This window comes from Megalops cyprinoides, chromosome 17, assembly GCF_013368585.1.
Source record: "Megalops cyprinoides isolate fMegCyp1 chromosome 17, fMegCyp1.pri, whole genome shotgun sequence".
Lineage (NCBI taxonomy): Eukaryota > Metazoa > Chordata > Actinopteri > Elopiformes > Megalopidae > Megalops > Megalops cyprinoides.
In genome coordinates, this window is record NC_050599.1 from 8901873 (window position 1) to 8929524 (window position 27652).

General features: G+C 41.8%; 2 protein-coding genes across 3 annotated transcripts; one reads left to right on the plus strand and one right to left on the minus strand.

Moving 5' to 3' along the window:
• Nucleotides 1-3339: 3339 nt before the first annotated feature.
• Nucleotides 3340-14844, minus strand: hadhb (hydroxyacyl-CoA dehydrogenase trifunctional multienzyme complex subunit beta). 2 transcript variants are annotated; one of them, XM_036549767.1, is made up of 16 exons: nt 14776-14844; nt 13181-13253; nt 12334-12375; nt 11862-11958; nt 11408-11452; nt 11043-11142; nt 10080-10167; nt 9222-9409; nt 8616-8796; nt 6511-6632; nt 6067-6146; nt 5479-5526; nt 5164-5251; nt 4750-4824; nt 3945-4109; nt 3340-3831 (listed from the first exon to the last, which is right to left on the minus strand). In XM_036549767.1, exons 2-16 carry the CDS (start codon nt 13245-13247, stop codon nt 3796-3798), a joined length of 1422 nt encoding a protein of 473 aa, XP_036405660.1. In that variant the 5' UTR covers nt 13248-13253; nt 14776-14844; the 3' UTR covers nt 3340-3795. The 2 variants fall into 2 exon arrangements, with proteins under 2 accessions (XP_036405660.1, XP_036405659.1); XM_036549766.1 differs by having other exon boundaries at nt 11862-11961.
• Nucleotides 14845-15135: 291 nt separating this feature from the next.
• hadhaa (hydroxyacyl-CoA dehydrogenase trifunctional multienzyme complex subunit alpha a) lies at nt 15136-27632 on the plus strand. Its single transcript, XM_036550454.1, has 20 exons — nt 15136-15224; nt 18851-18892; nt 18980-19050; nt 19307-19440; nt 19736-19874; nt 20258-20377; nt 20532-20634; nt 20780-20902; nt 21704-21822; nt 21919-21975; nt 22182-22291; nt 22457-22591; nt 22715-22886; nt 23286-23372; nt 23467-23607; nt 24207-24275; nt 25248-25443; nt 25726-25840; nt 25937-26082; nt 27002-27632. The coding sequence occupies exons 1-20, from the start codon at nt 15158-15160 to the stop codon at nt 27145-27147; spliced, it is 2292 nt and encodes a 763-aa protein (XP_036406347.1). The 5' UTR covers nt 15136-15157; the 3' UTR covers nt 27148-27632.
• The last annotated feature ends 20 nt before the right edge of the window (nt 27633-27652 follow it).

A 27652-nucleotide genomic window follows, 5' to 3' on the forward strand; every position in this document is an offset into this window, starting at 1 on the left:
AGGTTTATTGGTGGGTTGGCTATGACATCCCAGTACTGGTGTCCAATATAAATATGGTGATCCCCAAGCACAGCGACAGCTGAAAGGCCTGTCAAATGACCAACTGTCAAATTAAATTTGTGGACACATAAATCTGAGAAAAAAGCCCATCTGTGCTGTCTGTAGTGTCGTACAACATGTTGTAGAAAACAGAATAAAACTGTTATAATAAACACTAAAATTTAAATTTAAATATACAATTAATTAAAACTTGAGTCTAACAAAATTAACACAGATAGAGCATATGTAGCAATACAAAATTGATCCTAAGTTTTTGTTTCTGTTCCATAAACTAGGGGAGGGGTTTAAGAGGAAGAATGTGTGCATTGCAATTTATGCCAGAGGTTTTGAATTTCAAAACATCTGTCACACTTGCTAGAAAGATCTTCTGTATGAAGTGGCTGTTGAGACTGTAAATAATTTCACTTGGCCACAGGGGGGTGCATCTGCAGCTCTTCTGATTTGGGTTACATGAAAAGTGCCTTTTTCTTAGGCATCCATATGTTTTAATTCTGCTGAGTGTTCAGGATACCTCTTCACCCATCAGCAACTAGAAAATTGGTCAGAGATCAGCAGCTCACACAACCTGTCTTTGTAGATTGTTCTCACATGGATGTCTTATGCAGTATTGCAGTGGTAAGGAGCAGGACTCACATCTGAAGGGCTGCTAGTTCAAGCCCCCACTGGGGCACTGCTGTGAAGGTGATGTTAAGTAGCTGCTGGCAAGATACTTAACCCAGAATTACCTCAGTAAAGATCCAGCTGTATAACTGGGTAACATGTAAAAAAAGCTGTAACCCGTGTATGTTGCTCTGGATAACAGCATCTGCTAAATGCCAATAATGTAATGTATTTTGAAGTCAAAGATGAGCGTATGTCTCAGTCAGATCCTGAAAAGTCAGTTTACAAAAACCTTTTTTTCCCCCTTTGGTTGGTCATTGAAAGGAATCCCTGTCTTATTCCTGTGTATGTTTCCAAAAGTTGAAGGTTTTATTAAAAGGACACCAGGTTTCCTTTGAAGACCTTTTAAAAGACCACAATAGTAAAGAAACGGGTGACTCCATTAGTGTTACAGAAGTTGTTCAATCTGACCGTCATTAAAACAACTAACAGTTTTACCTTTACAGGCCAGGAGGGGCTCCCATGAAAACGCTTACCTTGAGTTTTGGGCATTGGGGTGAAGCTGCGGGTACAGAGTGGAGTTGAGATAACCCAGGCTGTTTGAAGCGCCCTCCGCTTTAACAGGTGCGGCGTAGGACCTGAAGCACGCCAGCACCGTACGGAAGGACGAGATTAAAGCGCGCCTTGTCCTCCGCTCTTTTTGATTGCGTTCGGAACGGAGCCGGTACGTACCGACAGCAGCTGGTGTGTTCTTCACTCCAGCTTCATAAAAGGCACCTACCTGATCAAAGGCACGCCCTCCTGCACTAAAAAGGAGCTTTGTTTCTTTGTTTCTCAATGGGTGGTGAGTGTTTGCAGGCTGGTTAAGGCAAAAATCATTTTCTGCATCCAGCATGTGTTTACATATTAAATTCCTTCTGCATTCATGTCCAAATGTTCTGATTAATTTTAAAATTCTGCTCAAGGTTAATGAAGGTTGCAGTAATGAATATGTGTAATTAAATGCACTTTTAATGAATATTGCCATATTTAAAGTGGTATTTACACATTTCTTCAGCCTTACAGACAGACAACTTTACAGAAGTTGTCTTCCACAGAATCTAAATCGGGACTCCATCGAACTTTGCGTGTTCAACAGCAACAGTTTTCGTTATGGAGGAAAAAAAAAATATGTATATGTATATTTGATCTCGCTTGAGGTGTGTCTGAACAACAACACCTGAAAACTCTCTCCAAGATGAATGAGGCAGAGAAGCACAAGGAACCATAACTCTCGTATGAAACACTTGAGGGAGCAAGCAAATGTGAACCAAGTAACAGTTTGAGTCCACTGGCAGTGTTTGTAGTTCCTTTCAATGGAAAGTTGAAAAAGCTGATATTTACACACCGAAAAAAACAACACAGAGATATAGAGGGGAGATTCGGTAGCTGCTGTTTTTCCTCTGGGTATTAAAACATGAAGACTGCCATAAACATAGCATCTCAGCACTGCTGTTTCACACTGCAGTGGCATCTAACTCGGCCAGGTGTACAAATTTACACACCAAAAGGGAACACATACCAGCAAACGGCAGTTACAATAAACATATTTAACATGATTTTACATACGCCAACATTCAGTAGAGCAAAATGTCAGTGTATATTAGGTATATTCTGAATGAAGACAGTTTAAGACAGAGAGGTGTTATGAATGATAAATTATTTAAAGGTTAGAATTTTGAGAAAGCTTGAGATATATATGTGTGCTAAAAATAACATGTAATACTTTATAATAAATCATCCAAAATTAGAATAAAGCCTTAAGGGTTTCTCACAGAAATAACAGAAATGACCCGAGTCCTTAAAACCATTTATTTCTGTCCCACACAATCTCAAACACATACCAGCTCCAACTTCATAATGCAGCACAATCAACACCCAGACTTTGAAATTTTTCCACATTTCTTCCTGATCTTCTTCATTAAATATCCCTGGCTATCATGTCCCTATAAGAATATTCATCCTGTCTGGAAGGCCCAGAATTCTTTACATTCAGTCCATAGCAACATCTGCTCATTGGAATAATGAGCCAGTGTGTTGCCTCCTTTAAGTAAAGCACTAACACAAGTGTAATACTAATACAGGGTAATACAGGTGTGGGTATCTGTTAGTAGGCCCGTAACTGGCCCTGGTGTGGCTTTCCTTTTGCAATTACGACAGGATAACAGGTCTCCTGAGAGCACTGACACACCAAACTGGCTGGCTCTTAGCCTGGTTAGCAATGCCTGACGAGACATCCTTCTGACGCCATAGCAGGCCTGAACAGCACACTTCTACCCTTGGTAATCATGTTCAAGGTTTTGATGATGAAGAATTAGTATTAAGTTTTACATGTTTTAATTATTTGTAAGATTATGCACTTGGTATGATTTTATATTAAATCTGCAGGAATTTATGAGAGGTGTCAGACTTTAAAGTACACAGTTTATGATAACTTTATGTGCACAAGCTTTTAAAGGTATCCATAAGTCATCAGTTAAACTATGACAACATCATGAAATTTGAGTTTGGATTTCCAACCTCAACCCCTACCCAACCATATTAAAATTGTGATCATCTGTGCATAAACAGGAAGCAAGGCATTAGGAAGCAAACTGAAGCGTGTAAATAAATACAGATTTACTCTTGAAATGTATCACATTTGAGGTTTTATTATCCGTTTCACTCTGCAGGTTGGTAAGAAAAATCCTTAAACTGTTAATACAAATGTAATTTCCACAATTCAGGATTTTGCTACTACATGTGCATCTTTACAACTTCAGATAAAATCTGGCTTAACAAGCAGCGAATCATCCGCCCTGTCACTTCTCTTCTAAGGTACTTAAGGTAGATGTCATGCCAAAACGTGTCTCACTCAGAAAAGCTTGGCTTGTGAATCCCTGCACTTCCAATTCCAGCATCCATCTGACAGAAAATACATTACAAACTTCATGTAGCTGAACCATCATACAGTAACTCTTATCATCAAGGCAATTTGGTATTAGTATTTACACAGAGTTTTCTGGCAGCGACAAACTACTGATCTTTATGCGCTGTGCATTGGACTGGCCCGCACCAGGGGTCACTCCTGTCACCTGAAGCCACGCCCACCTCACTTTACTGGGGATAGGCTTCGACAACCATGGCATGCCCCTGCAAGACAAAAACAAAGCAAAGATATGAGGCGTCACCACGGCAGTGTGCCATGGTGTGTAGAGAAGTGGGCTTGCAACCAGAGGGTTGCAAGCTCAGCGTTGGTGCTTTACCTGACCCCCCGCAGCACAGGCTGCCACAAGCGCGTACTGCCCCCCCTCCTTATGAAGTCTGTGTGCTGCTGTCGTCACCAGCCGACACCCTGTTGCCCCGAAGGGGTGCCCTAGGGACAGAGACCCTCCCCAGGTGTTGAACTTCTCCATGGGGGGCGTCCCAACCTGGAGGATGTGGAAACAGGGAGACATTCTGTCAGTGGCATATCAGGACTCCAGTGGATATTTCTGGCAGTTTTACCTGCCCGTCACGGGTGGTTCTCTGTGTTCCCATATTTAAACTGAAGATCTGATTAGGAGCAATGCCTTCACTTACAGAAAAGGAAATTACAAAAAATAAAAAATTTTTAAGGGGATCAAATAATTGAACAATTTATCATTGCACTGACACTAAAATATTCGACATTGTTTTATCGTTTATTCGACATTGCCGGTTTATCTGCACAAATCAATTTAGATTTGGTCAGTATATTTACTTCCTCCAAATCCTCGAAGCTGAGCAATTTCATGCCATGGTAGGTTTAAATATGGTTCTGTTCGAAAGGCTAAATTAATACAATTCATAAGCACACATTCTTTCTTTTCTGAGCATGTGACCTTCTGTGTACAGAGATGATAGGAGCAGGGTGGGGAATGACTGGGGGAGACTTGAGGTTAATGTGTTCATGAATGACAGAACACCAGCGTAACCACACCACGTACAGAAATGGAACACCAGTTTCCCATTCTCTTACATACACAAATACACAATGCATCAGATATGTCATTTTCATATGTGGTGTATAGCTGAGTTGTATGAGGTTACCTTAGACTTCCTCCCCATATACGTCTGTGCAAACCAATCTGAGTCCATGGCCTTCAGGTTTGCCATAATTTGTCCCTAAAATTAAAAATATAATACCACTTTATCATCAAAAGGAGAAGAGAGATTTTAAAATAAAATAATGTAAGAAGAATATTTATATGAATAAATAATATAAAATATATGAAGAATAATGCACCGATATCCAATTCATTTACAGCTGCTACTAACCAATGAACATTCAGCTCTAAACCCTCTTGTGAAATTGTACTCAATACAATTTTATAAATGTATTGAAGTGAATAAGTAAAACCACAGTGGACCTCTCAGTTTGTGGACACGATCAATAAGAAAATGCAAGTTGCATGATTCCACTTTTAAATCTTTAGCAGGGAAAATACACAAACCAGTACTCACGGCAAAAGCTTCATGAAACTCGAAAACATCAATATCATCCATTGTCAAACCACTCCTTTGAAGGACTTTTGGAGTGCCGTACGTGGGCCTGTGAAAAATTGACCGATTTTTCTATATCCTTTAACAGCATATTGAAGACATTAACGCTAGAACCAGTGAATTATGCAGCCTAGATAGGACGCAGCTGCTGTAGGCCTGAACCAGAAAACTTCAAATTATGTAAGACTGATAAGTGGCCAAAGCATGAGGTATACAAATAATTTCATTTTTCCAAATACATGAGGAAACCTGCTTGCTGTTCAGGTGCTAACTTACCCCAAAAGCAGCTGATCTTTGGGGTCCTGGGACACGTACACAAAATCTCTGTAAGAATCAAAATCAAGGATGACGAATGTTACAATAAAATGGACGACAGCTGTATGACGTTACAATTTCTGCCATCACTTCATTCATCATTTAGTTTTACTGCTTTATCATTCAGTCCCTCTGCTATCTCTGTGAATGACCAGCTGAGGATAGGTGTAGTATGAAACCACACTCAGAGATGGCAACATGCTACATTTTCCTTCTGTGTGAATCTCCTCAGTTTCTGGCACCATCACAACCAAGGCAACACAGTGGCACAGCCTGCTGGCTACACTACAGTGTAAGCAAGTCAGCATCAGTGATAATACTGTGCTGAGCTGAAAGGGCTAGCCTAAAAAACAAAACTACAAGAACAGAAAACCTCTGTGACCCTGAACCAACAGAGCCAGCCCTTTTTCAGCCCTGCAGTGGGAAAGGGGTATCCTGGGTATATTTAAGAAATACTAGAAGTACTCACATAACATGAACCCAGAATGTGTGAAACAGGGAAACACTGTGCTTCATGATTAGCACCACATGGTCTTGCTAATGGTTTACCTCAGGTATGCTTTAGGCTTGTAGCCCATGGCCAGCGCTTTTTCTTCAGACATGATGAGAACCGCAGAGGCGCCGTCAGTCTGGTTAGAAAGCGCGCGTGCGCACACACACACACACACACACACACACACACACACACACACACACACACACACACACACACACACAGACAGATGAGAGGACCTCTAAATGCTGCTGTGCATCATTCAACTGCAGTGTGACAACATTCTAAGGAACGTCCTGACAAAAATCCTGATGTAACACTACGTACTTATGATCTGAGTCAAGCATTTAAACCATCACTGAGCCTGCTCACAACACTCCATCATGCATGCAAGTGCTTGCCGCAGACCATGAGACACATCAAATTTTAATTCTTCAGACTCCCCCTTTGAACCGGAGGACAGAGAGAGGTGTGTGCCCGCGCGTCCGCGATTGGCTCACCAGGAACGAGGAGTTTGCGGCGGTGACAGTGCCGTGGGGCTTGATGAAAGCGGGCCTCAGTTTGGCCATCTGTTCCAGGGAGCTCGGTCTGATCCCGTTGTCCTTAGACACCGTGTCCTTTCCTGTTTAAATAATGGAGGTGCAGCACATGGCCACATAAGCATGCATACAAGCATACAGCCTGTTTGTTCTACAACTCCATCATTTGTGTGCAAATCTGTATGGCGTGGGAAAGGATGGAGAGCCCTTTGGTTTATGCCATACGTCCACCCATAAATAAGGGGAGATGTGCTCACATCTGTATATCGGCTGCACGGTTGACTATGAAAAGTAAAGCCCTGTGCTTCTTAAGCTTCTTTAGATGGAAACCTTGAACCTTTTCATGGGTGTGTCAACCCAAGTGTACAAAAATTTGAGTGTAATGAAAAAGGAGCAACTATTGTGTCAATGTCCTGAGCTGTCTTAAGTCACTTTGGATTCATTAAGATAAGTTATCGCTTGCTAAAAGGAACTAGACAGCAAGAATGAACAACTCTGAGTGGCATAGTAACTGAGCAGGGACTAGAGCTCAAATGCATGGTGCTCAGTAAGGAATGTACAGTGATGAAGGTTTAGTGGTAAAATGGCTGTGCTTTTTTTTCCCCCGTGGTGTGAAAATGCACTGCACAAGAAACAAAACAACACAAATGTCACATACTAAATATCACTGAGAACTGAAGTCAGTCACTGGGCTTGTCCCTTCACACACATACCCGACTCCTGCAGGAGAGCTGAAGTGAGTGTGATACTCTGGTGCAATCAGCGGTTATTTCTCCCATACACTCAGATGCTGCCAACGGCTATTTTTCACAACGCGAGTCCCACAGTGCACCCCAGGCTAGATCCCCACTGACATCCCCAAGGGACTCACAGGCACCCAATGAGCTAATGTATTTCCTATAAACATTTGTCCTACGTGTGTTTGTGTGTATGTATGTGTGCATATTAAATTACATTATGTTGCATTTAAATATAATATACAGTTATACTGCATTGTTATCAATATAAATTACCTTCATTTGTGGGGAAAAGAGGGATATAATATACTTTATAATATAATATACTATACTATACAATATACTTTATCTCTTGAGGTGGATACTGCTGTGCCAAATCACTGACATGCACACAATTGACAGTCTTATCGAAAATGTGTCGGTGTGGTCTGAACACAAGCCACACAAGAGATTTTGGCACACGTGTGTTCCAGGGTTCGGAACATCCTATCAGCATGTATACACAGAAAGTAGGACAAGCTTCCATGCGCCAGGCTGACCATGTGATAAAGCACTGCTAAGCGACTGCGTGTCACCTCATTCTGCAAGTTGAAAGCCCACAATATCAGAGACTAACCCACGTGTTAGACGTCTTCATAGGTAACACCTACAACCCGTGCTCTGGGACTGCCTGTATACAACCCTGTTTTTGAAATCTGTAGCATGATTGCTCTGTGATCTCAGACACAGCTACGTTTTTGTCTTGATTTGTTAGTCCTTGGACGATGAATGGATTGCTTTCATCTGCAGGCCAGTCTTATACTAATACTGGGGCGGCAGTGTAGCATAGTGGTTAAGGAGCAGGACTCGTAACCGAAAGGTTGCCGGTTCGATCCCCGCTGGGACACTGCTGCTGTACCCTTGGGCAAGGTACTTAACCCACAGTTGCCTTAGTAAATATCCAGCTGTATAAATGGATAACATTGTAAAGAACTGTAACCTATGTAAGTCGCTTTGGATAAAAGCGTCTGCCAAATGAATAAATGTAAATGTAAATGTTATACTGCTAAAAAGGTCTTAATAAAGGCAATGACAACCTGATTTTTCCTTGATATCTGGGCTACATTACCACGATAACTAGATACACTGGAGTCTACTGAAGTCTACCACAAAATTCCATCCAGCCAGCACGAGTACCTTAGGTGCTCTTGTAAATTCATAATTTTTAAACAATGACACAAATTAAATTATACCACTGTAGACTAGAGCTACTTTGTATCATTTCCTTATTCAGACATTCCTATTTATTGGACTTAGAATTATAAGATTTATAAGATGTATGGGGGCTACCTGGCACTTTGAAGCTGATGACATCACTCAGGAGGCCTGCATCCTGGGCCTTCTTGGCCAGCGAGTGGGAGCGGAGGGCGAACTCGTCCTGCTCTTGGCGGGTCACCCCGAAAGCAGCCGCCAGCCTGTCCGCCGAGTGGCCCATGGTCTCAGAAGTGGAGAACTCTGCCACTGCAGGGAGCTGCAAAAGAGGACAGCACAGGTTCACCTGCATCTCATCTGCTACTGCTTTAATTACATTACAATATTACATTATTGGCATTTAGTAGACACTCTTATACAGTGACTTGCATAGGTAGTTTTGACATTAATATCCATTAATATCCATTAATACAGCTGGATATTTACTGAGGCAATTCTAAGTGAAGTCCCTTTCCCAAGGGGACAGAAGCAGTGCCTCAGCAGGGAATCAAACCAGCAACCTTTTCGGTTACTACCCCTGCTCCTTACCACTATCTTACACTGCTGCCCTCTAATGATTTATAACATCACAAATTTATTTTAAACCAAGTGAGAAACCAGACAATGGCAATGACAATGAACACATGAAATAATGATCCTGCTGGAAGCTGGAAGAAAGAGCAGAGCCTGTCCAGGAGGCCGTACCTCCGGAGACAGGTGGCTGAGGCGGATGGAGCCCAGCAGCGCCAGCCTCTGGCCCATGGTCTTGGCCTTGTTGAGCGACAGCATGGTCTTCCTCATCTTGCGGCTGTGGCGGATGGGCACGTCGGACATGAACTCCACGCCCCCTGCTACCACGGCGTCGCACTGGCCGGAGGCGATGAGCCCGACAGCTGCGCACAGACACAGCGGCTCTCAGTCTGCACCACACAGCACCTCCGACCTGCTCCCTGTAACCTGATACTCTGGTAGTGTGGCCCACATTGGTCTGACCGGGGCCTTGTCTTTACCCTTGAGTATGACATTTATATAATAATCACTTTTTTTTAGATTCGTTCACAATACTTTCTTTTGGTTACTTTCCCTAACTGACAAACTTGCCATGCAGGAGAAGCATATTACATTATACATATGTTACATATCGTTACATATTACATGTTACATATTACATATTACATGTATTTGTTGTTTTGTAGTTTTGTTACTAAAACTTGACAAAAGAGGCATACTTCAGTTAAACTAAATCTGGGAACCTTAACCTTTACTGTGTCCTTGGCATGGTGTAACTAATTTAAGCATGAGTTAATTTTTTCTATTTTTCTAGATTTACTCTGAAATCATGACATTGTGTAACAAATGCAAAAAAGCCATTTATGTTCATTCTGAAAATTCAAAATTCAAACTCAAAATAAAGGACAGGTCCGTGCTAATATTAACCCCCCACCCTGCCACCCCAAATGGTGTACACAATCCAGGAGTGAAATGAGAAATAAATGAGTACATGATTCACTGAAAAGCATCAAGCAAATGAATGCATATTTTACAACTGCAGTGAACACATACCTGTGGTCATAGCTTGATTAGATGATATGCACGCCATGGTGACAGTATGAGCTGGAATTTTGTCTGAGAATCCTGCTCCCAGAGCAGCCTGGAGAATGCAGAAAATGTTTCCTACATTAACTAGGTACAAGGAAACCAGTACAGAAAGACTAGACAGGAATATGTAGATCCTCTACAGTTGTAAATGGACTGTTGAAGGGTGACTGCAAAATCATTCAAAACCTAAATAAGACCATTACTCATTAGGTTTTAAAAAAAGAAAACCTTTGTCATTCCGAATAGTAAGGCTGATGACAGCTCTTTTAATAATACTTGTAACCTGATATTAGCATGAATAAAAGAAGATCATATGATAGGTATGATGAACTGTGGATCACCAATAGCACCCTCTTCAGTTCAATGGTAAACGTGCACGTTGTCTACAATTAGTTTTCTAAGATTATATTGAATGTCAAAAGTTGACCACTCAAGAGCACCAAAGACCAGTAGTGTTAGCCTTTACATAGAGACAGAGCAATTTTACATTAAATCATTTTCAATATTTGGATTGTCATAATCTGAGTCACAAGGACAGTTGCTAAGTGGGGCAATTTTCCATTGCAGTAAAGGACACAGTCCTCACACTATAGGGGCTAAGAATAGAAATCTCTTTTGTTGCCAACTAGAGCACATGTTAATCAAAATCAAGGGCAGAACATGAAATGGAAACATACAGTACTTAGTACATCTGGAAACTAAGGATATAAATCTTTACAACTGAGTCTGCCAACTAGCAGCTCTATTTAAACTTGAAGAGTGAGTGTTAATTATATATACAGTTCATAATTAGTAACAGCCTGATCAAGTCCCCAACATTAGTGTTCATCTCTTAACAGACAGGTTCACATTATTCTCAAAATTATACAAACACTTGAATCAGATAAATAATCAGAGAATAAAGAGAATTAGAGAATCAAGGAGTACCTCTCTGGCAACGTTACTAGTCTTCACTTCCTGGATCACTGTGCCATAGACAATGTAATCCACTGCATCTTTTGGAAGGCCAGTTTTGTTCAGGAGGCCCCTGTTGCATACAATTTTGAGATTCAGTCAATAAACAACAGCAAAAATATGTAATAATTCTTGTCAGTCCCAACAGTATTTATAAGTCGACAGTTTCATATAATTTCTATAACCACACAAAATGTTAAAAAGATCACTTGCAACAAGGGACTAAATCAGTGGCTACAGCAGTATCATTTTTAACCACTAGAGGGTGTTGAACAGTGCTTTTCAACTCCTCTTTAAATTGTATTTCAGATATGTTGTCTCATGCTTAGGTCACTTACTGCAGTGCTGCTCTGGCCAGATCATGAGGCATCAAATCGCTGTATCTAAAAACACATTACAGGTGTTAGTTACATAACGATCTTCTGTAACTGAGTGCTAATATGTTGAAACTTTACAATAATCACAGGGTCTCCATAGAACATATCTTCATAAACAGTGTAATGGCTACTACACTGGAAGTCTGGACTGAAGCTGCATGTTCAGTTCCTTGGATGAACATTGTTACAGTACAGCATGGCACTGTGCTTATATATCATGCCATGTACTTTAGTACTGAATTGTACATATATTAAAATAAAATAAGTCGTTCATTCTATCTGTGAAATACTAATTCTACTCATTGTAATTCTATATGGACAAAAACATTCACAAGTTATGAAAGCCTTAAAGAACGAACAGTGTACTGATGGAGGAAAGGAAAACACTCAAGATAAGGAATACTTCTTCACTTACGTAGTACCAGACATGAGAAAAGGCGTACGAACACCCTCCACTAAAACAATGTTCCTGAAACCAGGTTTGCCCAAAGTCTTCTTGCTTTTAGTTTGCGCTGCTGAAACACAACAGGAGGTCATTTTTCTCACCTAATCTCAACTAATGTATAATTAAACAGAGTAGTTTTGACACTCAACCACAGACAGCCAACTAAGAAATGAACTTTCGCTGCTTATTGCATTTTCTGAGAATGAAACTCCAAAGAGATTCAAAACAACCCCACGTCAATGTCAACAACTTACATGTCGATGCAACCTACTTCACAATGAACACACCACAAACTACATGCAAAATGCCACTGAATCAGGCCTTGCCCATATCCTGCCAGTGTAATGCTCAAGTGGGCATCCAGAGTCTAAACGGTCTAAAAATCTAAAGACAGCCTAGGCAGATACAGAGTGTGATCTGATCGGTCCGAACTCGGTCTTACCTTGGGCCTGAAGGTGAGCAGATGTGGTCAGGGATCTTGCAGCTGTCAAAACAGTAAATAGGAACACGTTCAATCAAATGTCTTTGTTTTTTGTCGTAAGAACATAAGTGTATCCTTAAACTAAATCACATAGGATACATGTTAGGAAAATGAAAGTTTATTTACAAGTGTACATGCACACTACATTGGATCTTTCTTGTCATTTAACATAAAACCATGTATGCACAACTGTAACTCTGAGCATATTATAATTTATCTCCAGTATAATTTCTCATCCAAAAAGTGTGTAATTAATTGTAGCTATATAATATCACTAAAGCAGGGAACACATTCTGATATTGCTGACAGGAAATATATTTTCTATCATTAACAGCAGATCATATTTAAGACAATTAACCTCCTTACGTATTACAGTTCACACTGGGTAAAGTGGATTGACTTAATCTGGACTGCAAATCTGGAGAAATCTGGAGATTTGCTCTGTCGTAATTTTTTGGAGCAATGACACTGGCTGGCTACCCATTCCTCAAAACAGAAGTACTGTACCTACTTGTAATATCACAATCGTGGACCATTTTCTATCATTTCAGCGTCTAGCTGTCACTCAACAAGGCCGTATGTTTTAAAATATACATAGGTTTTAACTTTTTCTGTGAAAAATAGTACTCATACTTGAACAAGACCAATAATCTTGCAAATACGTCACACAGAAAAGGCTTAGAAACGTGCATCATTGTTTAAAATGTGTTTTTACCAAGTTGATACTGTGTTTGAATCTGTAAATGGCTGATGTGGGGAGCAGTTGTAGTAGTGCTACAGGCCCCTGTAGAAATGCAGCTGCGCTTACCGAACTGAACTGCCCTGGACGTGTTTACCGGGCAGCTCCGGATGGTGTGCATTAACATGGATGCCATTTTTCCCTAAAAGAAAAGTCATATGCATTACTCTTCAGGAAATGCAGGGACTGATCGGAGAATCATTGATCTTGACAACAAACAACAACTACAACAATAATAAACTTTATTTGCATATCACAGAAAGCATATTTTCGTGATCTGGTATGTGAAATTTTTAAATTACATGGTATACTTTTTAAAGACAATTCCTTGTGATCTACATTATTACACCTACATCTGCACATGCAATTATGGTACCACACCACACACATAATACTGAGCATAAAATCTATAGGGCAACAGTGTGGTACAGTGGTAAGGAGCAGGGCTTGTTCCCTGATGAGGCACTACTGTAGTACCCTTGGCGAAGGTATTTAACCCAGAACTGCCTAACTAAATATCTAACTGTATAAATAGATAGCGTGTAAAACTGTAACCTGTTACAATAAAAGACAATCATGTAATGTAAAAACGGTTCCACAGTCCCTACTTAAGCACTTCACAACTATCCTAAGAAAAGTAATACATGATTACCCAAGCGATATCACCTCAATGATGAGACAGTCTTGATACTTCTAACATACTTTTAAGTGAAACGTTTCAATGTGCTGTACCCTTGACAGACCACGAGTCTGCATACGGCGTGCCCAGCCAAGTCGTAAACGTAAAAACTATCACTTCACGTACAGCTGACATTTCGCATTTTTCCTCCATAAATCTTAATTACTTGTGGGGAGTACAGATATAAGTGAACTCTTTCGGTGTGATGACAAGAAACTTAATGCGTTTTGCTGATGACAACCTAAAAACGAAGGTCGACACAGTTAGGTTTCAGACACTTTCAATACGACAGAAACAAATGTTCATTAGTTTTTTTTTCTTTATATTTTTTTTTCTTATTTATTTTTGTCATTATTATTATTGCTATTATGATCAGCTCAATAACATAGAGGAAAAATTACTACCACGCAACATGTTATTCAAACTGCCCCTTGCGGATGACTCGCCTGCTCTCCCTAGCCGGTGACCTTTCACCTACTTCTTTAAGGCTGGGTGACAAGGGCAATGAAAGCTCTTTTCACATTACCAGTTGACAACACTCACTAAAATCTGCACATATGAATTACGCCGACCTTAATACTGGCAATGTAGATGAACTTCAGCAACATTACAGATTGTTATAATCACCTATAGTGATGCCACAATGCAGGCTGTTTGGCTATCTAGTTAGTTCCTGTATTCATATTGCACTCCTTCATGACTGGATAGTAGCAACACATTTAATACAAAGTATCTAGTTAGCTATAGAGACAGTAGATAATGTGATCGCACAGAGCGGCAAAATTGCGAAAATTAGCTAGATTAGCAAGAGTGGCTAGTTAGCCAACTCCGGCTAGCTACTAATGTTACGTTAGCTAATGTTAGAAATCAGCTATAACTGGCCGCATGCAGCTAGCTACGAAAAAAATCTTTGAGCTCTGAAAATTAGCAGTGATCGTTTCTGGCCTCACACATGTTCACTGACATTGCAAATTAAAAATATTACCAGTTCTTTTAGAAATTTCGAGCGATGCCTTGCCACTCCTGCCAAACTTCCAGCCCCACAGCCGCGATTGGCAAGACTCCACACAACAAAGCTATTGGTATCGTCAAGTTCAAAAGACCTAGGCTGCCTAAAATTATGCCTGTCTTTAATTTTTAAAAACGTTTTCATCGATTGCGATTTTAGAAATGTAATGCTTTATAAATACTTTACAATTGAATGAAATTTAAAATAAGGGAAATGTAGTACTACTTTTTATTGATGAGAATATTATTTTCTTGTTTGAATTATGGCATATTTTAGGATATCCGCCAAGGCATAAAAGGTCCTCATCCCGGTTGTCAATGCTTTCTTTCTGCCTACTTCTCTATGACCTCGATATAAGATGGCTGGTGTACGAGCGGTGGGCATTCTCTCTAGATTTACAACAAGCAGATACTGCCTTTTTACAGGTAATTGAGAATTAAATGGTGTGGAAGTGTGCATGAGTTTTGAAACGATTTTTGCTTCTTCGCGATCTAAATAAATGTGGTTTCAGCTAGCCTCATAGCTTGCTGGCTGTCGTCAGTACAAGTTGGATGGGTACAACACAACTGAAAGACTGTGCCCTTTCACCTAGTTAGCTAGCTCCCCTGCATTAGCTACATTCGCTAGCTTGATATGGCTAAGTTTAAATTGATAATGACTTCGTAAGTTATCACCGCTACTTTAATATCTGGCCTGCACTTGTTAGTGAAATATTACCTGCAAATTTGCTCTGAACGTCAGTGACTACCTCAGCTAGCTAACTAACTAACTAACCTTATACAAGTTTTGGCTAGTTTGTCTTCTGAATGTTATCTTAGCGAGTTCTACTGAGTAAGCTTAGTTACAGCAGTTGGTGCCAAAATTCATTTAATTGTCCATAACAAATGTAAAGTTAATTTATGAACGTCATACAGTAACATGTAGCTAGCTTGCGTGCTAAATGATGATGAATCATACAGCTAACCAGCTAGCATTAGACTGCTTGATTTCCAAGACTAGATCATGTGGCGTGTAGTTTTGCAGTCGCTGGGTAGCTCACTAAAGCTGAGTAATTTGATAGTTGTGATGCAGGATAGACACTGAAATGATAGAAAAGGGCCCACGATTGTGATATTGCAAGTAGGTATTTCTGCAGCAGTAAAATCTAAATGAATGGTGTGTGCCTGATCTGCTAGCAGGAGTAGCCGACATTTCAGATATTTTTTTCATTTTCATAATGTTTTCTGTTTTGATAGGTGGGTAGCCAGCCAGTTTCATTCCTCGAACAATACGTTTTGCAAGTGACTGTTCTGCGTCTTAGTGTAGATTAGGTTAACCCTTTGTAGTGTTAAGGGAACCAGGGTGTTGGATAGTGTCTGCCCTTCAAAAAGGTCATTGAGTTCATGAATACTGACCTCTTCTTGGTCGATTTAAACTCTTTGTGTACTGAATGTATTGGGTGAAATTTGTGTACCTGCTATACCATTTCTTATTACAACAAAATGTTTATTTTAATGTCACAGTAATTATATACAAGCAAATCAGAGGATGATATTTTTACATTGATATAATGGGGTTTAAGGGCTTGGACCCAACTCTCATATCAGAAGATCAAATCAAGGAAGCAAAAAGTTGTTGATCAATGAGATCCTACAGTGCTTTACATTCTCCCCCTTTGAATTTTCATGTGTACAGTGAAATATATCTGTACAATTGACCTCATCAGCAAAATACTAAATGTATTCAAAAGGCCATGTTTTTCTTGATTTCTTCAATGCAGTGCTGTTGGTTTGGGGGTTAATCTGGTTTCATTTTGGTGCTAATCTTGCTAGTTCTGAAGATTTCCTCTGCAGATTAAACTAATTCCATTGTGTACCTTATAACAGTTCCTCGAAAACATTTCATTTTGAGTATGACAGAGCTTGACTATTTAAATAAATATTCAGATCATTTTCGTATGGTAGCATGCCTTATGATAAAATTATAATTGCACCGTGACCAGGAAAGGTGCCACCTTTTAATTGTTTTGGTAAATGCTGTCTTGGTGGTGTTGGACACGAGACAGGTCATTTTCAGGTGTGGTTCCATATCTGACATGTAGACTTGAAAATGGAATGTCCAGTAACCCACATCTCCAAACAGATTAATACATATTCGTCTTTCACAAAGCTATTGATGCTGTAACCCAATATAAAGTGTGTTGTGTTTGTAGCAGACTTTTTCTTCTGATTGTGCATTAATCCCTGTATTTTCAGTAAGCAAGGGAATTTTTTTTAAGTAAATGGATATCATCAATAATGGTTCTGATAGTTTTATCCTGACAGTCAAAAAGTTTCGTTGTAAGTAAGGGGTGAACTATTCAACCAATCCCAGTAGTAAATTTTCACAACATGAGCATTATTTTTTCACATTCTGTTTCTGTCCCCCTCACATGCACGCGTGCACACACACATGCTTATTACATGTAATGTCTGTGTGCACAATTCTAAGATATTGTTTAACAGGACCTCTACGTAATTACCTGTGGTTCTAGTACTTGTATTAATACAACTACTTACAATGAGGAGGTAACAAGCATAGTGCTGACCATTATCACTTACATAGTGAAGTGTGGTGACATAGCCATGGTATTTGTAATGATCATAGTGATTTGGAACCTTTGTGTAACCTCCCACGAATGAAGAGACCTCCTGCAGCACAGTGTGTATCTGAACATCTCTGAACTGGAGCATGGGTTTCTTCTTAGTCCCCTGGCAATCCAGGACCACTCTTCAGTGGTCTTTCATCTAGACCTCAAGCCACTTAGCTTCAGCTTTTCAGCAGGTCTACTGGGTGATGTGACTACTGGTTTCTTCCTGGTAAAATTATCTCAGTACAAGCGTAATTGTTCATATTATTGCCATTGCACAAGTGATGCCACACTTGCTTCTATTAAATATATGTAAATCTTATTGGAAAGAAGTGTGATGTGATTCAAGCAGTATTTGTGTTGATTCTGTGGCACAGCGACATGCGGAAGATTAGTGCAAAGGTCACAGAGGCCTATCTTTGTCTGGCTTGTCGAGAATGCGGGCTAAAGTTCACAGGTTCTTATGTCACTTGATCCGAGTGTTCCACATGATGTGGAGACCTCACCTGACTGCATGATTACATTTACACTTAGTCCTTGAGCAGATGCTCTTACCCACAGTGAGTTACAGGACTGCATACAAAAGAGTAGACTAAGAGTAGAGATGATACCAAATCAATGCTATATGACTTTTTCTAACCATCCAGTTATCACTTTTGGGTTATCAGACACTCTTATTTAGCACTTAGTATTGAAGGAAAAGGCATATTGTGCAGGGTTGTTATTTGGATATGAAGGAGGACTGTTTTTTCCAGGTCTTCATTTTTGCAAAATAAAGCCTTCATCAAGCAACATAGTGCTGTGAGGGGAAAAAACTGTTTAAAGAACATGGAGTTAAATCCAGTTTACCATATCTGTAAACCATGTCATAGCTCATCAAATTCACTATCATAGTAAAAGGTTAGTCAGCACCAATTGATCAGATTGGCCAACAATCCATAGGTAACATCCAGATCTGTGCACATCAGACAGCTTCTGTTACAGCATGCCCATCTATGTATGTTGAAAACACATGTATATTATCATCAATGATGAAGAGAATTCAAAGTGAGGAAAGAAACCGGTTTTCTTGTTAAGACCCTAATATTACTATGGCTTGCATAAGATACAATTGAAATATCAATTTATACAACTGCATATTTACATATGCAGCTCAGTTTAATGGGCCTGCTCTAAAGGACACCAGCAGTGCCCAGCCTGGGGATTGAACCTGCAGCCTCTTGGACGCCATCACAACCACTACCATGCACTGCTTTTTGATCTATGTAATCTGTACCTCTGTGATGCTCTCTGGCAGGCCTGTTTTATATCATTTGTTTTTCCCCTAAGATGCAGTTCAACTGAAAACATTGCTATTTGATTCAGTGTTTACTATACACTTCTTGAGGGAGGTAGGCATCTAATATTGTAATGGTAAATCTAACTGTCTGTTTCTCTCTTTAGGTCAAACATGCCGTAACTTCACAGTATCATCTGCCATGCTGGGTAACTATTTTGATTATGTCCTTGTGTGTCAGCATTTTATTATTTTACTTCTGTTTATTTATCCCAGTGGCGTCTTTCTCTCCACAGAGCGAACCCACGTCAACTATGAAGTCAAGGACAATGTGGCAGTTGTTCGGATCAATGACCCCAACTCAAAGGTCTTTTATGCCTTACAGTACACGTTAGCTTGTTTTAAGTGCCTTGCAGAATTACTGCAATAATATGTAAAACTATAATATGCATAATAAGAACTATTTCGTCTACAATATGTAGATGAAAAGCAATCAGACTATATTGCACCACTAAATTGTATGTTAGTTTAGAATTTGTGAAGCTGTAGCGCATCTGCTTGTCTGTTTTAGTGTCATTTCAAATTCTCAGTAATCTTACAGGCTCTCCTTTATGTACTTGCAGGTCAACACTTTGTCTGTCCAGATGCAGAGTGAAATGACCGAGGTGATGAATGAGATCTGGGCCAATGACTCGGTCAAGAGCGCAGTCCTCATTTCCACCAAACCAGGCTGCTTCATTGCGGGAGCCGACATCAAGTCAGTACTGCCCACTGCCTCCGAAAGGCACCCTTCGTTACAGCTGACATTTGAGAGAGATGTTGCACCCGCCTCATTTTGACGATTGTACTCTGGTTGTCACTTGATGGCAGCTTGAATAACTGGAAAGTTGACAGATAGCCGGCTCGTACCTGGATTACTCCTTTCTGGGGATTGGACTATATAAGAGATTTACTAGGACTGAGATTTCCCTAAGTTCACCTTTTTGTCCAGTGTCTGTCCGGGTTAGTGTAATTTATGGCTGTTCTCCCTGCTTTGATCACCGCACCCGCAGTATGATCCAGGCCTGTAAGAGTGCAGAGGAAGTGACCTCGCTGTCTCAGGAAGGGCAGAAGATGTTTGAGAAGATCGAGAAGTCGCCCATCCCCGTCGTAGCCGCCATCAATGGATCCTGCCTAGGAGGGGGGCTGGAGGTTTGCCGTGCACACATTTCTGTCTCTCTGTTTCACATTAGTAGTAGAGAGGGTCATTTAACACTGCATCAGATTACACTCTGGTGGGTGTTGAGGTGTGAGTAACAGCATAGAGTATGATTCGGTGAAGTAGTGGGATGCACAAAGTTGTGGAGCTGTCGCTGTATAACCCATGAAATGGGGGTTTCCTTCACTTAGTCATTACATTTAGCAGATGCTCTTATCCAGAGTGAATTCCAGCGCAATACTCATCAAGGAGTTCCTTCACAAAGCACTTCTATTTTACCATTAGATGGTGAAAAGATTAAACAGGTTAACACAGAATAAACAGGACCAAGGTTCTGCCTTTTTCTGAACAGTGCCTGGTCTGTATTTCTTATCAGTTTGCCATCGCCTGCCAGTACCGAGTGGCAACGAAGAACAAGAAGACAGTCCTGGGCACCCCAGAGGTCATGCTGGGCCTACTGCCTGGAGCGGGCGGCACCCAGCGGCTGCCCAAGATGGTCAGTGGGGTCACCTCCGCCACACCAAAATTTGAATGTGATAGTATGTTTATGTCACTGGTATGGCAATAGCATGTGGTAAGTCACGTGGCCACATGAATTCATGGACTGAGTTCTGGTGAGATGAAATGTTACGTGTGTGTGTTTTGCACAGGTTGGTCTTCCCAGTGCCTTTGACATGATGTTGACCGGCAGGAACATCAGGGCAGATAAAGCCAAGAAGATGGGCCTGGTCCATCAGCTCGTCGACCCCCTCGGTACTATTGTCAGGATCATCTCTGCAGTTCTTTGAGTTCTTATAATCATTATAGATTTTAAGTTTTGTGTTTTTTTTTTTTTTTTTTTTTTTTTTTTTTTTGACATAACAGCTCTCATAATTCTTCATGTCCTGCCACTCATCAGGGCCTGGGTTGAAGAGTCCAGAGGAAAGAACGATCGAGTACCTGGAAGAAGTCGCCGTGAGCCTTGCTAAAGACATCGCCAACAAGAAAATCCCACTCACAAAAGAGAAGGGTCTGATGCAGAGTGAGTGCTTTTAAAAAGACAAAATACAAAATAATATTTAAGTTTGCACTTCCTCCATCTTAACTTTACCATCAGAGACAGGTTTTGTAAAAAGTCCTTATTGTAGAGATGCCTCACAAATAAGTTTTATCAAAGATTTTGTGTTATTAGAATTATGACCATTTGATACACGTGTCCTAACTTATTTCAGAATGACTGTGTTCTGTAACCTGGTTACTGATTTCATGGTCTCAAGATCACTAAATCTCTGCTGTCTTGTGCCCCACCAGCATGCTCACACATGTGGTGTTTTTGATTTCCTGTGTGAGCACAATAAATCTCTTCTGAATTGTACAAATTTTCCCCATAAACTTTAATGAGACCACATGCTTTGCTGTGTTAACTTTAAGGAGGGTCTTCAATGTAACCGCCATTGTAAATTCTTTAACAGGTTTTTTTTTTTTTTTTTTTCTTGATGTTTCTGACTCCTGAACTTGTGACATGTGGTACTTGCTTAAATTTACTATTCAAAGTTAAGGACAGAGAAAGCATGTGCGCTCACACCAGGTTATCATTACTGGCATTTAGCAGACGCTCTTATCCAGAGCGACTTACATACGTTACAATTTTACATGTTACATGTAGTAGCTGGATATTTACTGAGGCAGTTCTAGATTAAGTACCTTGCCCAAGGGTACAGCAGCAGCGCCCCAGCAGGGAATTGAACCAGCCTTTTGGTTACGAGTCCTGCTTCTTACCACTGTGCTACACCGAGACAGCTGATGCTTAGGCATTCACCAGTTGTGTGGAAACCCTTGACAGAGGTGCAAGACTTCGTCATGGGCATCCCTTTGGTACGGCAGCAGATCTACAAGACCGTCAAGGGCAAAGTGATGAAGCAGTCGAAGGGGCTGTACCCTGCTCCCCTCAAGATCATAGAGGTGGGTGAGCCACAACGTGCCGTCAAATGTCTGTTCAGCTTTGTCAGCTTCCCCCCCCCCACTGAAATGAACGTCACACGGTCTCTCCTTTGACAGTGTGTGCAGGCCGGGGTGGAGCAGGGGGCAGACGCTGGCTACTTGGCAGAATCGCAAGTGAGTGACCGAAATATCAACGAGCTGTTGCTCCGGGAAGCAAAGTTAATGTTTACAGTGGTGGTGAAGGACTGTTTGACATTACCTCTGGCAACTTGCCAGGTGACCTTTTTTAACATGGTGCTGCCGCGAAGTGCGGGGCAGTCAGTCATGTCCTGTCTCCCGCGTGAAATGTGTGTCTTTAACCCCCTTTTTCCCCACCACAGAATTTCGGGAAGCTTGCCATGACCTCAGAGTCCAAAGCTCTGATTGGTCTGTATCACGGGCAGGTGGTTTGCAAGAAGAACCGCTTTGGAACCCCTGAGAAGGAGGTGAAGTAAGTACAGGAGGAGCTTTGTTTTGATTACAGTACACTTTACATAGCTGTATCCTAACAGTGAGAACTGACACATGTGAAAATAGTGCATCTCTACAATTCTGTGGCCTGAGCAGCAGTCCCCTTACAGTTGATCTGAATTGTATGCAAATTTTTATTTTTTAGGAATCTGGCAATCTTGGGGGCAGGTCTTATGGGAGCTGGTATTGCCCAGGTGAGCGTGGATAAGGGCGTCAACACCATCCTGAAGGACACCACAGTGGAGGGCCTAAGCAGAGGGCAGCAGCAGGTCTTCAAAGGGTGGGTGAAGAGCAACGACACCTTCCGCCACCAGGTGGCACTGTTTTGCAGTAAGGGCAGAGAATTCCCTGCTGTGCTTTATGTTAATTTAAATAACTACTGGTGTTGTGAAATTTCCCCCAGGCTGAATGACAAAACCAAGAAGAGGAGCATTACATCGTTTGAGAGGGACAGCATTCTGTCCAACTTGACAGGGCAGCTGGATTACAGTGGCTTTAACAAGGCTGACATGGTGATCGAGGCGGTCTTTGAGGATCTCGTCATCAAACACAAAGTTCTGAAGGAAGTGGAAGCTGTAAGCAGAACACAGTAAAACCCATAAGCTACTCCAGTCTTGCTTTATGCCGGAACAGTATGCGCATTAGCAGATAAATGAAAGGAATGCTCTTATAGTCACATTTATGGAGCCTTTGAAACTGATAGTGGTATGGATGATTTAATTTTCATATGCATGCTTCATTTTCAGAAAAGCCTCAGACCTGGCTAACCTCTTAATGCCATTTATGTAATAGTTTTTTCCAAGGCCTATTGGTCAGCCGGATAAGAATCTTAAATGCAAGAACAGAATTTGTTGGCATGTTATTTTGATGTATCCGATCAAAAAAAAAAGGGGAAAAAAAAAAAATACAGGACCGCTAAATGAGCCAAATGACACGACTGTGAAACTCAGCATAGCTATTGCTGTTGTTGGCAGGTCATTCCCCCTCATTGCATATTCGCCACAAACACATCGGCTCTTCCCATCAAGGACATCGCAGCAGCCAGCAAGCGACCAGAGAAGGTGAGTTACCCAGCCTCGCGTGCAGGGGCCAGCTTCCCCGAGCCCCATGTCTGACGGGCTGCTCTGTGTCACCCCCCCCCCCCCCCCGGCCCAGGTCATCGGAATGCACTACTTCTCGCCCGTGGATAAGATGCAGCTGCTGGAGATTATCACCACGGATAAGACCTCCAAAGACACCACGGCTTCCGCCGTCGCCGTCGGCCTGAAGCAGGGCAAAGTCATCATCGTGGTCGGGGTGAGTGCGCCCACGCGTTTCTCTGCTGCTGCTCGCGAGCGTCTGTACTTCCTGCCTCTCCGAACAGCTCGAGAGAAGCGGCTCGTCACTCTTAATGTGTTACACACTAAAATAATCTACCTGTGTTAATTTAGGAGACGCTCTTATCTAGAGCAACCTCCAACACAAAAGAACAGAAGTGTATCCATTCAAGTTGAATGAACAACAGTGTCAGACCAGGCTCACAACACTCCCAAAGCAGTGAATGTGAGCATAACACTATTCAAGCCAAACCACAAGTTAACTTTTGCATCCTGACTTGACAAGGGAAACCAGATATACTACCATACATCCAGGCACTAGATCTGTCTTTATATTGACTGGGATGTATGTGATATATGCATCTATAATAGCATTATTGTGTGTACTACATGTAATGCACACTATATGTTAAACTTACTATGTTTAATCGTGATAAGATTACTAGGTTAGCCATGTGAAATTCAGTGTTGTGCAGGCACTGGTACACCCTGAGGTGCTTCATCACACAGGCAGGTCCTGTCTCAGGTGTCCTGTCAGTTGAGCTGCTCTGAACGAGTGCTGTCCTCTCTGTCCTGCAGGATGGACCTGGATTCTACACCACCAGGTGTCTGGCTCCTATGTTGGCCGAAGCGGTCAGAGCACTGCAGGTGAGTACAGATCTCTTTCTAACAGAAGCCACACCACCAGCACTCCTACTGCAGCACATTGAGCGGGTGCAGGGAAAAAACTAAAAGGGTGGTGCTGGGACATTGCAGGAACTGAGCCAGCAGCATGGGCTAGCAGTCAAAGGAGCTGGGCTCGTAAAAAGGCGGTTGCAGGTTCCCTTCTGAGATGAGCGGTAGTGTGGTGTAGCGGAAGGGTGCAGAACTCATAACCGAAAGGTTGCTGGTTCTACCCCCCCCTTCTGTGGCACTACTGTTGTATCCTTGGACAAAGTACTTAACCCAAAATTGCCTCAAATACCTATCTATGTAAATGGATGAAATAAAAATTTACATGGGTCACTCTGTCATTCAGAAGATGTTCTTATCCAATGTACAGTAGTATGTAATGAACCATTAAACCTTCAAGCAGAACACTTCACGGGAGTTGCTTCAGTAGATGTCCGTGTAAAGACCATGTAGATGGCCATGTGAAGAAAGACCGCACTGCTCGCCACCCTAGATGAGGGCGTAGGCTAAGCAAATAAAGAATAACAATAATCTTGCATACCAAAGTACACAGCCCAACGTCCACATCTATTTGTGGACTCCTAAATTGAAAGCAGCAGGCCCTGTATTTCAAGCCAGCACTTCTGTTGCCCCATTGAAGTGCACTTGTTTTAACTAGAGCTTTTTTTGATCTTAATGGCATAATGGGTCTCATTTTCTCAGTACGAAATTTATTTTTACCTACCTGCGTACAATAAAGTGCTACAAAAGGATGCCCTCCCTGCTATCCACTCAGTGTGTCACTGCTCTGAAAATGGTGAAAAGTGCATTTGTGAAATTACGCGGCGAACAAACGAAACGCATGAGCCTGGGTAGTGTGTTGAATTGGAAGCCTGTGAGCTCACAAGCCCTCCACGAAGTGAATGTCCTAGCCCTGGTTCACGTGGCTTCCCCCATGTGTGTTCACAGGAGGGTGTGGGCCCCAAGAAACTGGACAGCCTCACCACCGGCTTCGGGTTCCCCGTGGGCGCCGCCACCCTGGCCGACGAGGTGGGCATCGACGTGGCGGCCCACGTAGCCGAGGACCTGGGCAAGGCCTTCGGCTCGCGGTTCGGAGGCGGGAACGTGGAGGTGCTGAAGACCATGGTGGAGAAAGGGTTCAAGGGTAAATGCGTCCTGTCAGTGTGCAACAAAATGGGAAACCATACTGTATGCACTCCACACCTTCATCTAGTGTAGGAGTTGCTGGATGGATCTTGTTCCAAAACCCAACTCTTGATTCATTAAGTAGCCCCGTGGATAAATTGGCTTGGCAGTTTTGATGAAATCCGCATTCTTCAGCTGTGATGGACTGTGAGCCCTGCTTTCATATTGCTGTTGCTGATTTTGGAAAAGGCATGGGCGTACATTTAAAAATGTATTCAAACAAACTCATTTTGGTTTGCAGGCCGCAAATCAGGAAAGGGCTGCTACGTCTATGAGGCAGGAAGTAAAGAAAAGAACGTCAATCCAGGCGCAGAGGAGATTCTTGAGAAATTCAAAATGACAGCACCCCCTGCAGTGTAAGTTGGGCATTTTTCATCCTTTTAAAATCCAAACAGCAATGCTGTTTACTTGCCATCCATAAAAACACATTCCCTTTGTTCTTGGGCTCGTAGGTCCTCAGACTCGGACGTGCAGTACCGGCTGGTGTCCAGGTTCGTGAACGAGGCGGTGATGTGCCTGCAGGAGGGGATCCTGAATAACCCCATTGAGGGCGACATCGGGGCTGTGTTTGGCCTGGGCTTCCCCCCCTGCCTCGGAGGTGAGACAAAACCTCAATCTGAGCGCGAGGCTTCCTGAAACTTCCATGTGCTGTCAGTCACTGTCACGGCTCCTCCTGGGAAGAACGCAGTTGCGGTGGATTCACAAGTGGCCACACTGCTTTCCTCATCAACGGACAATTTATGCAGAGTAGAAAGTCACATAAAATTGTCATCCACCCCGCTCCCACTGTCGCCGGGTGACTTTCTCCCTGAAGCTTGGTCAGATTTGCCATGATGCTTTTCAAGTTGCTTGGTAATATCTACCCTACATTTGGACAGAAATCCATCAGTATGATTGCATACATTTTGTGCATTCAGATAAGTTATTTTAGGTTTAAATAATTATGCCAAAGACACTTCTCATTACAGAGAAATGTTTAAATAAAAACAGCAGACACAACCCATAGAGCACTGATTCTCAATCCTGGTCCTGGGGCCCCCCTGCTCTGCACGTTTTCCATCTTTCCCTGCTCTACCGACCTGACTGAACTCATCAGTGGCACTTTTGATTAGCTGAGCACAGCTGATTTAATCAAGAGCATGTTAGTCATTTCAATCAGGTGTGTTTGGAGCAAAGATGGTTAGAAGATATGCAGGACAGGGGGGCTCCAGGAGTGGGATTGAGGAACACTGCCATAGAGATTATCCTTTGGAAAAGATTTTCTGAATTGGTAGACAGGATTAAGTGTTGAGTTTTGTCTTCAGTAAGGCCATTTTTATTACATTTTTAGATTGAGATTTTTCATGAATCCCATTTAAAACTTTGGTTTGATTTGAAAACACTATAATTTGAGAAGGAGTTGACCCTGTTCCGAGTACAAAGGTGGCAGTTGCCCTTTTATGTACATTAAAGATGAAAAGGGGTCCATTTCCTGTTTACGTTAAATGATGTAATCTTAATCCCACCCACCTCCTCAGGTCCCTTCCGATTTGTGGACACCTTTGGAGCGGATAAGCTGGTGGAGAAGATGAGGAGGTTTGAGGACGTGTACGGGAACCACTTCACGCCGTGCCAGTTGCTCCTCGATCACGCCAAGGACGCTAACAAGAAATTCCACAAGTAACCTCCTGCGAGAGTGTGGTCTCACCTCTTCCCGCTAGAACCGAAGTCAGCCAGTAGTGCAGAAAACTACCGCTGGGCCTTTAAGAAGCTCTGGAGGGTAACCTTGCTTTGGGCATGTAAATTTTGTTTATGTACTAAATACTGTCTAGAGCTTCACACAGGTGGTCTGACTCCTAAGATGCCTTAGAATCTAAACGACTCAAACAATGTTCATGTGGAAATCAGCTTTTTGCACTTTTTTGTATTTGTATTTTTTTTTTAACAAGGAACAGGTGAAGTGTACTGGTTAAGAATCATAGGCTATTCCAGTGCTGATCAAATGCAAAAACTAAAATAAAATGCATTTACTTGGTTTCTGTATTGGATATCGGCACTTGTAATGATAGAATTGATATCCAAACACGAAACGAGTGCAAAACAGCAAAAACAGTTTATTGTACACTTCCTCATGCATATGAAATAAACAAGGATTCATTTTCAATGTCATTTCTTGTGCACTATTTATT

Bases quoted from the DNA above. Each gene is read 5' to 3' on its own strand.
- hadhb (XM_036549766.1), bottom strand. From the start codon at position 13,247: ATGGCATCCATGTTAATGCACACCATCCGGAGCTGCCCGGTAAACACG. The intron at 12,376-13,180 runs GTAAGCGCAGCT...CTGTTTTGACAG, and splicing joins GTCCAGGGCAGTTCAGTTCG to CTGCAAGATCCCTGACCACA. The intron at 6,633-8,615 runs GTAGCCCCCATA...TTATTTAAACAG, and splicing joins CATCAGCTTCAAAGTGCCAG to GAAAGGACACGGTGTCTAAG.
- hadhaa (XM_036550454.1), top strand. From the start codon at position 15,158: ATGGCTGGTGTACGAGCGGTGGGCATTCTCTCTAGATTTACAACAAGC. The intron at 22,887-23,285 runs GTAAGCAGAACA...TGTTGTTGGCAG, and splicing joins TTCTGAAGGAAGTGGAAGCT to GTCATTCCCCCTCATTGCAT. The intron at 23,373-23,466 runs GTGAGTTACCCA...CCCCCGGCCCAG, and splicing joins CCAGCAAGCGACCAGAGAAG to GTCATCGGAATGCACTACTT.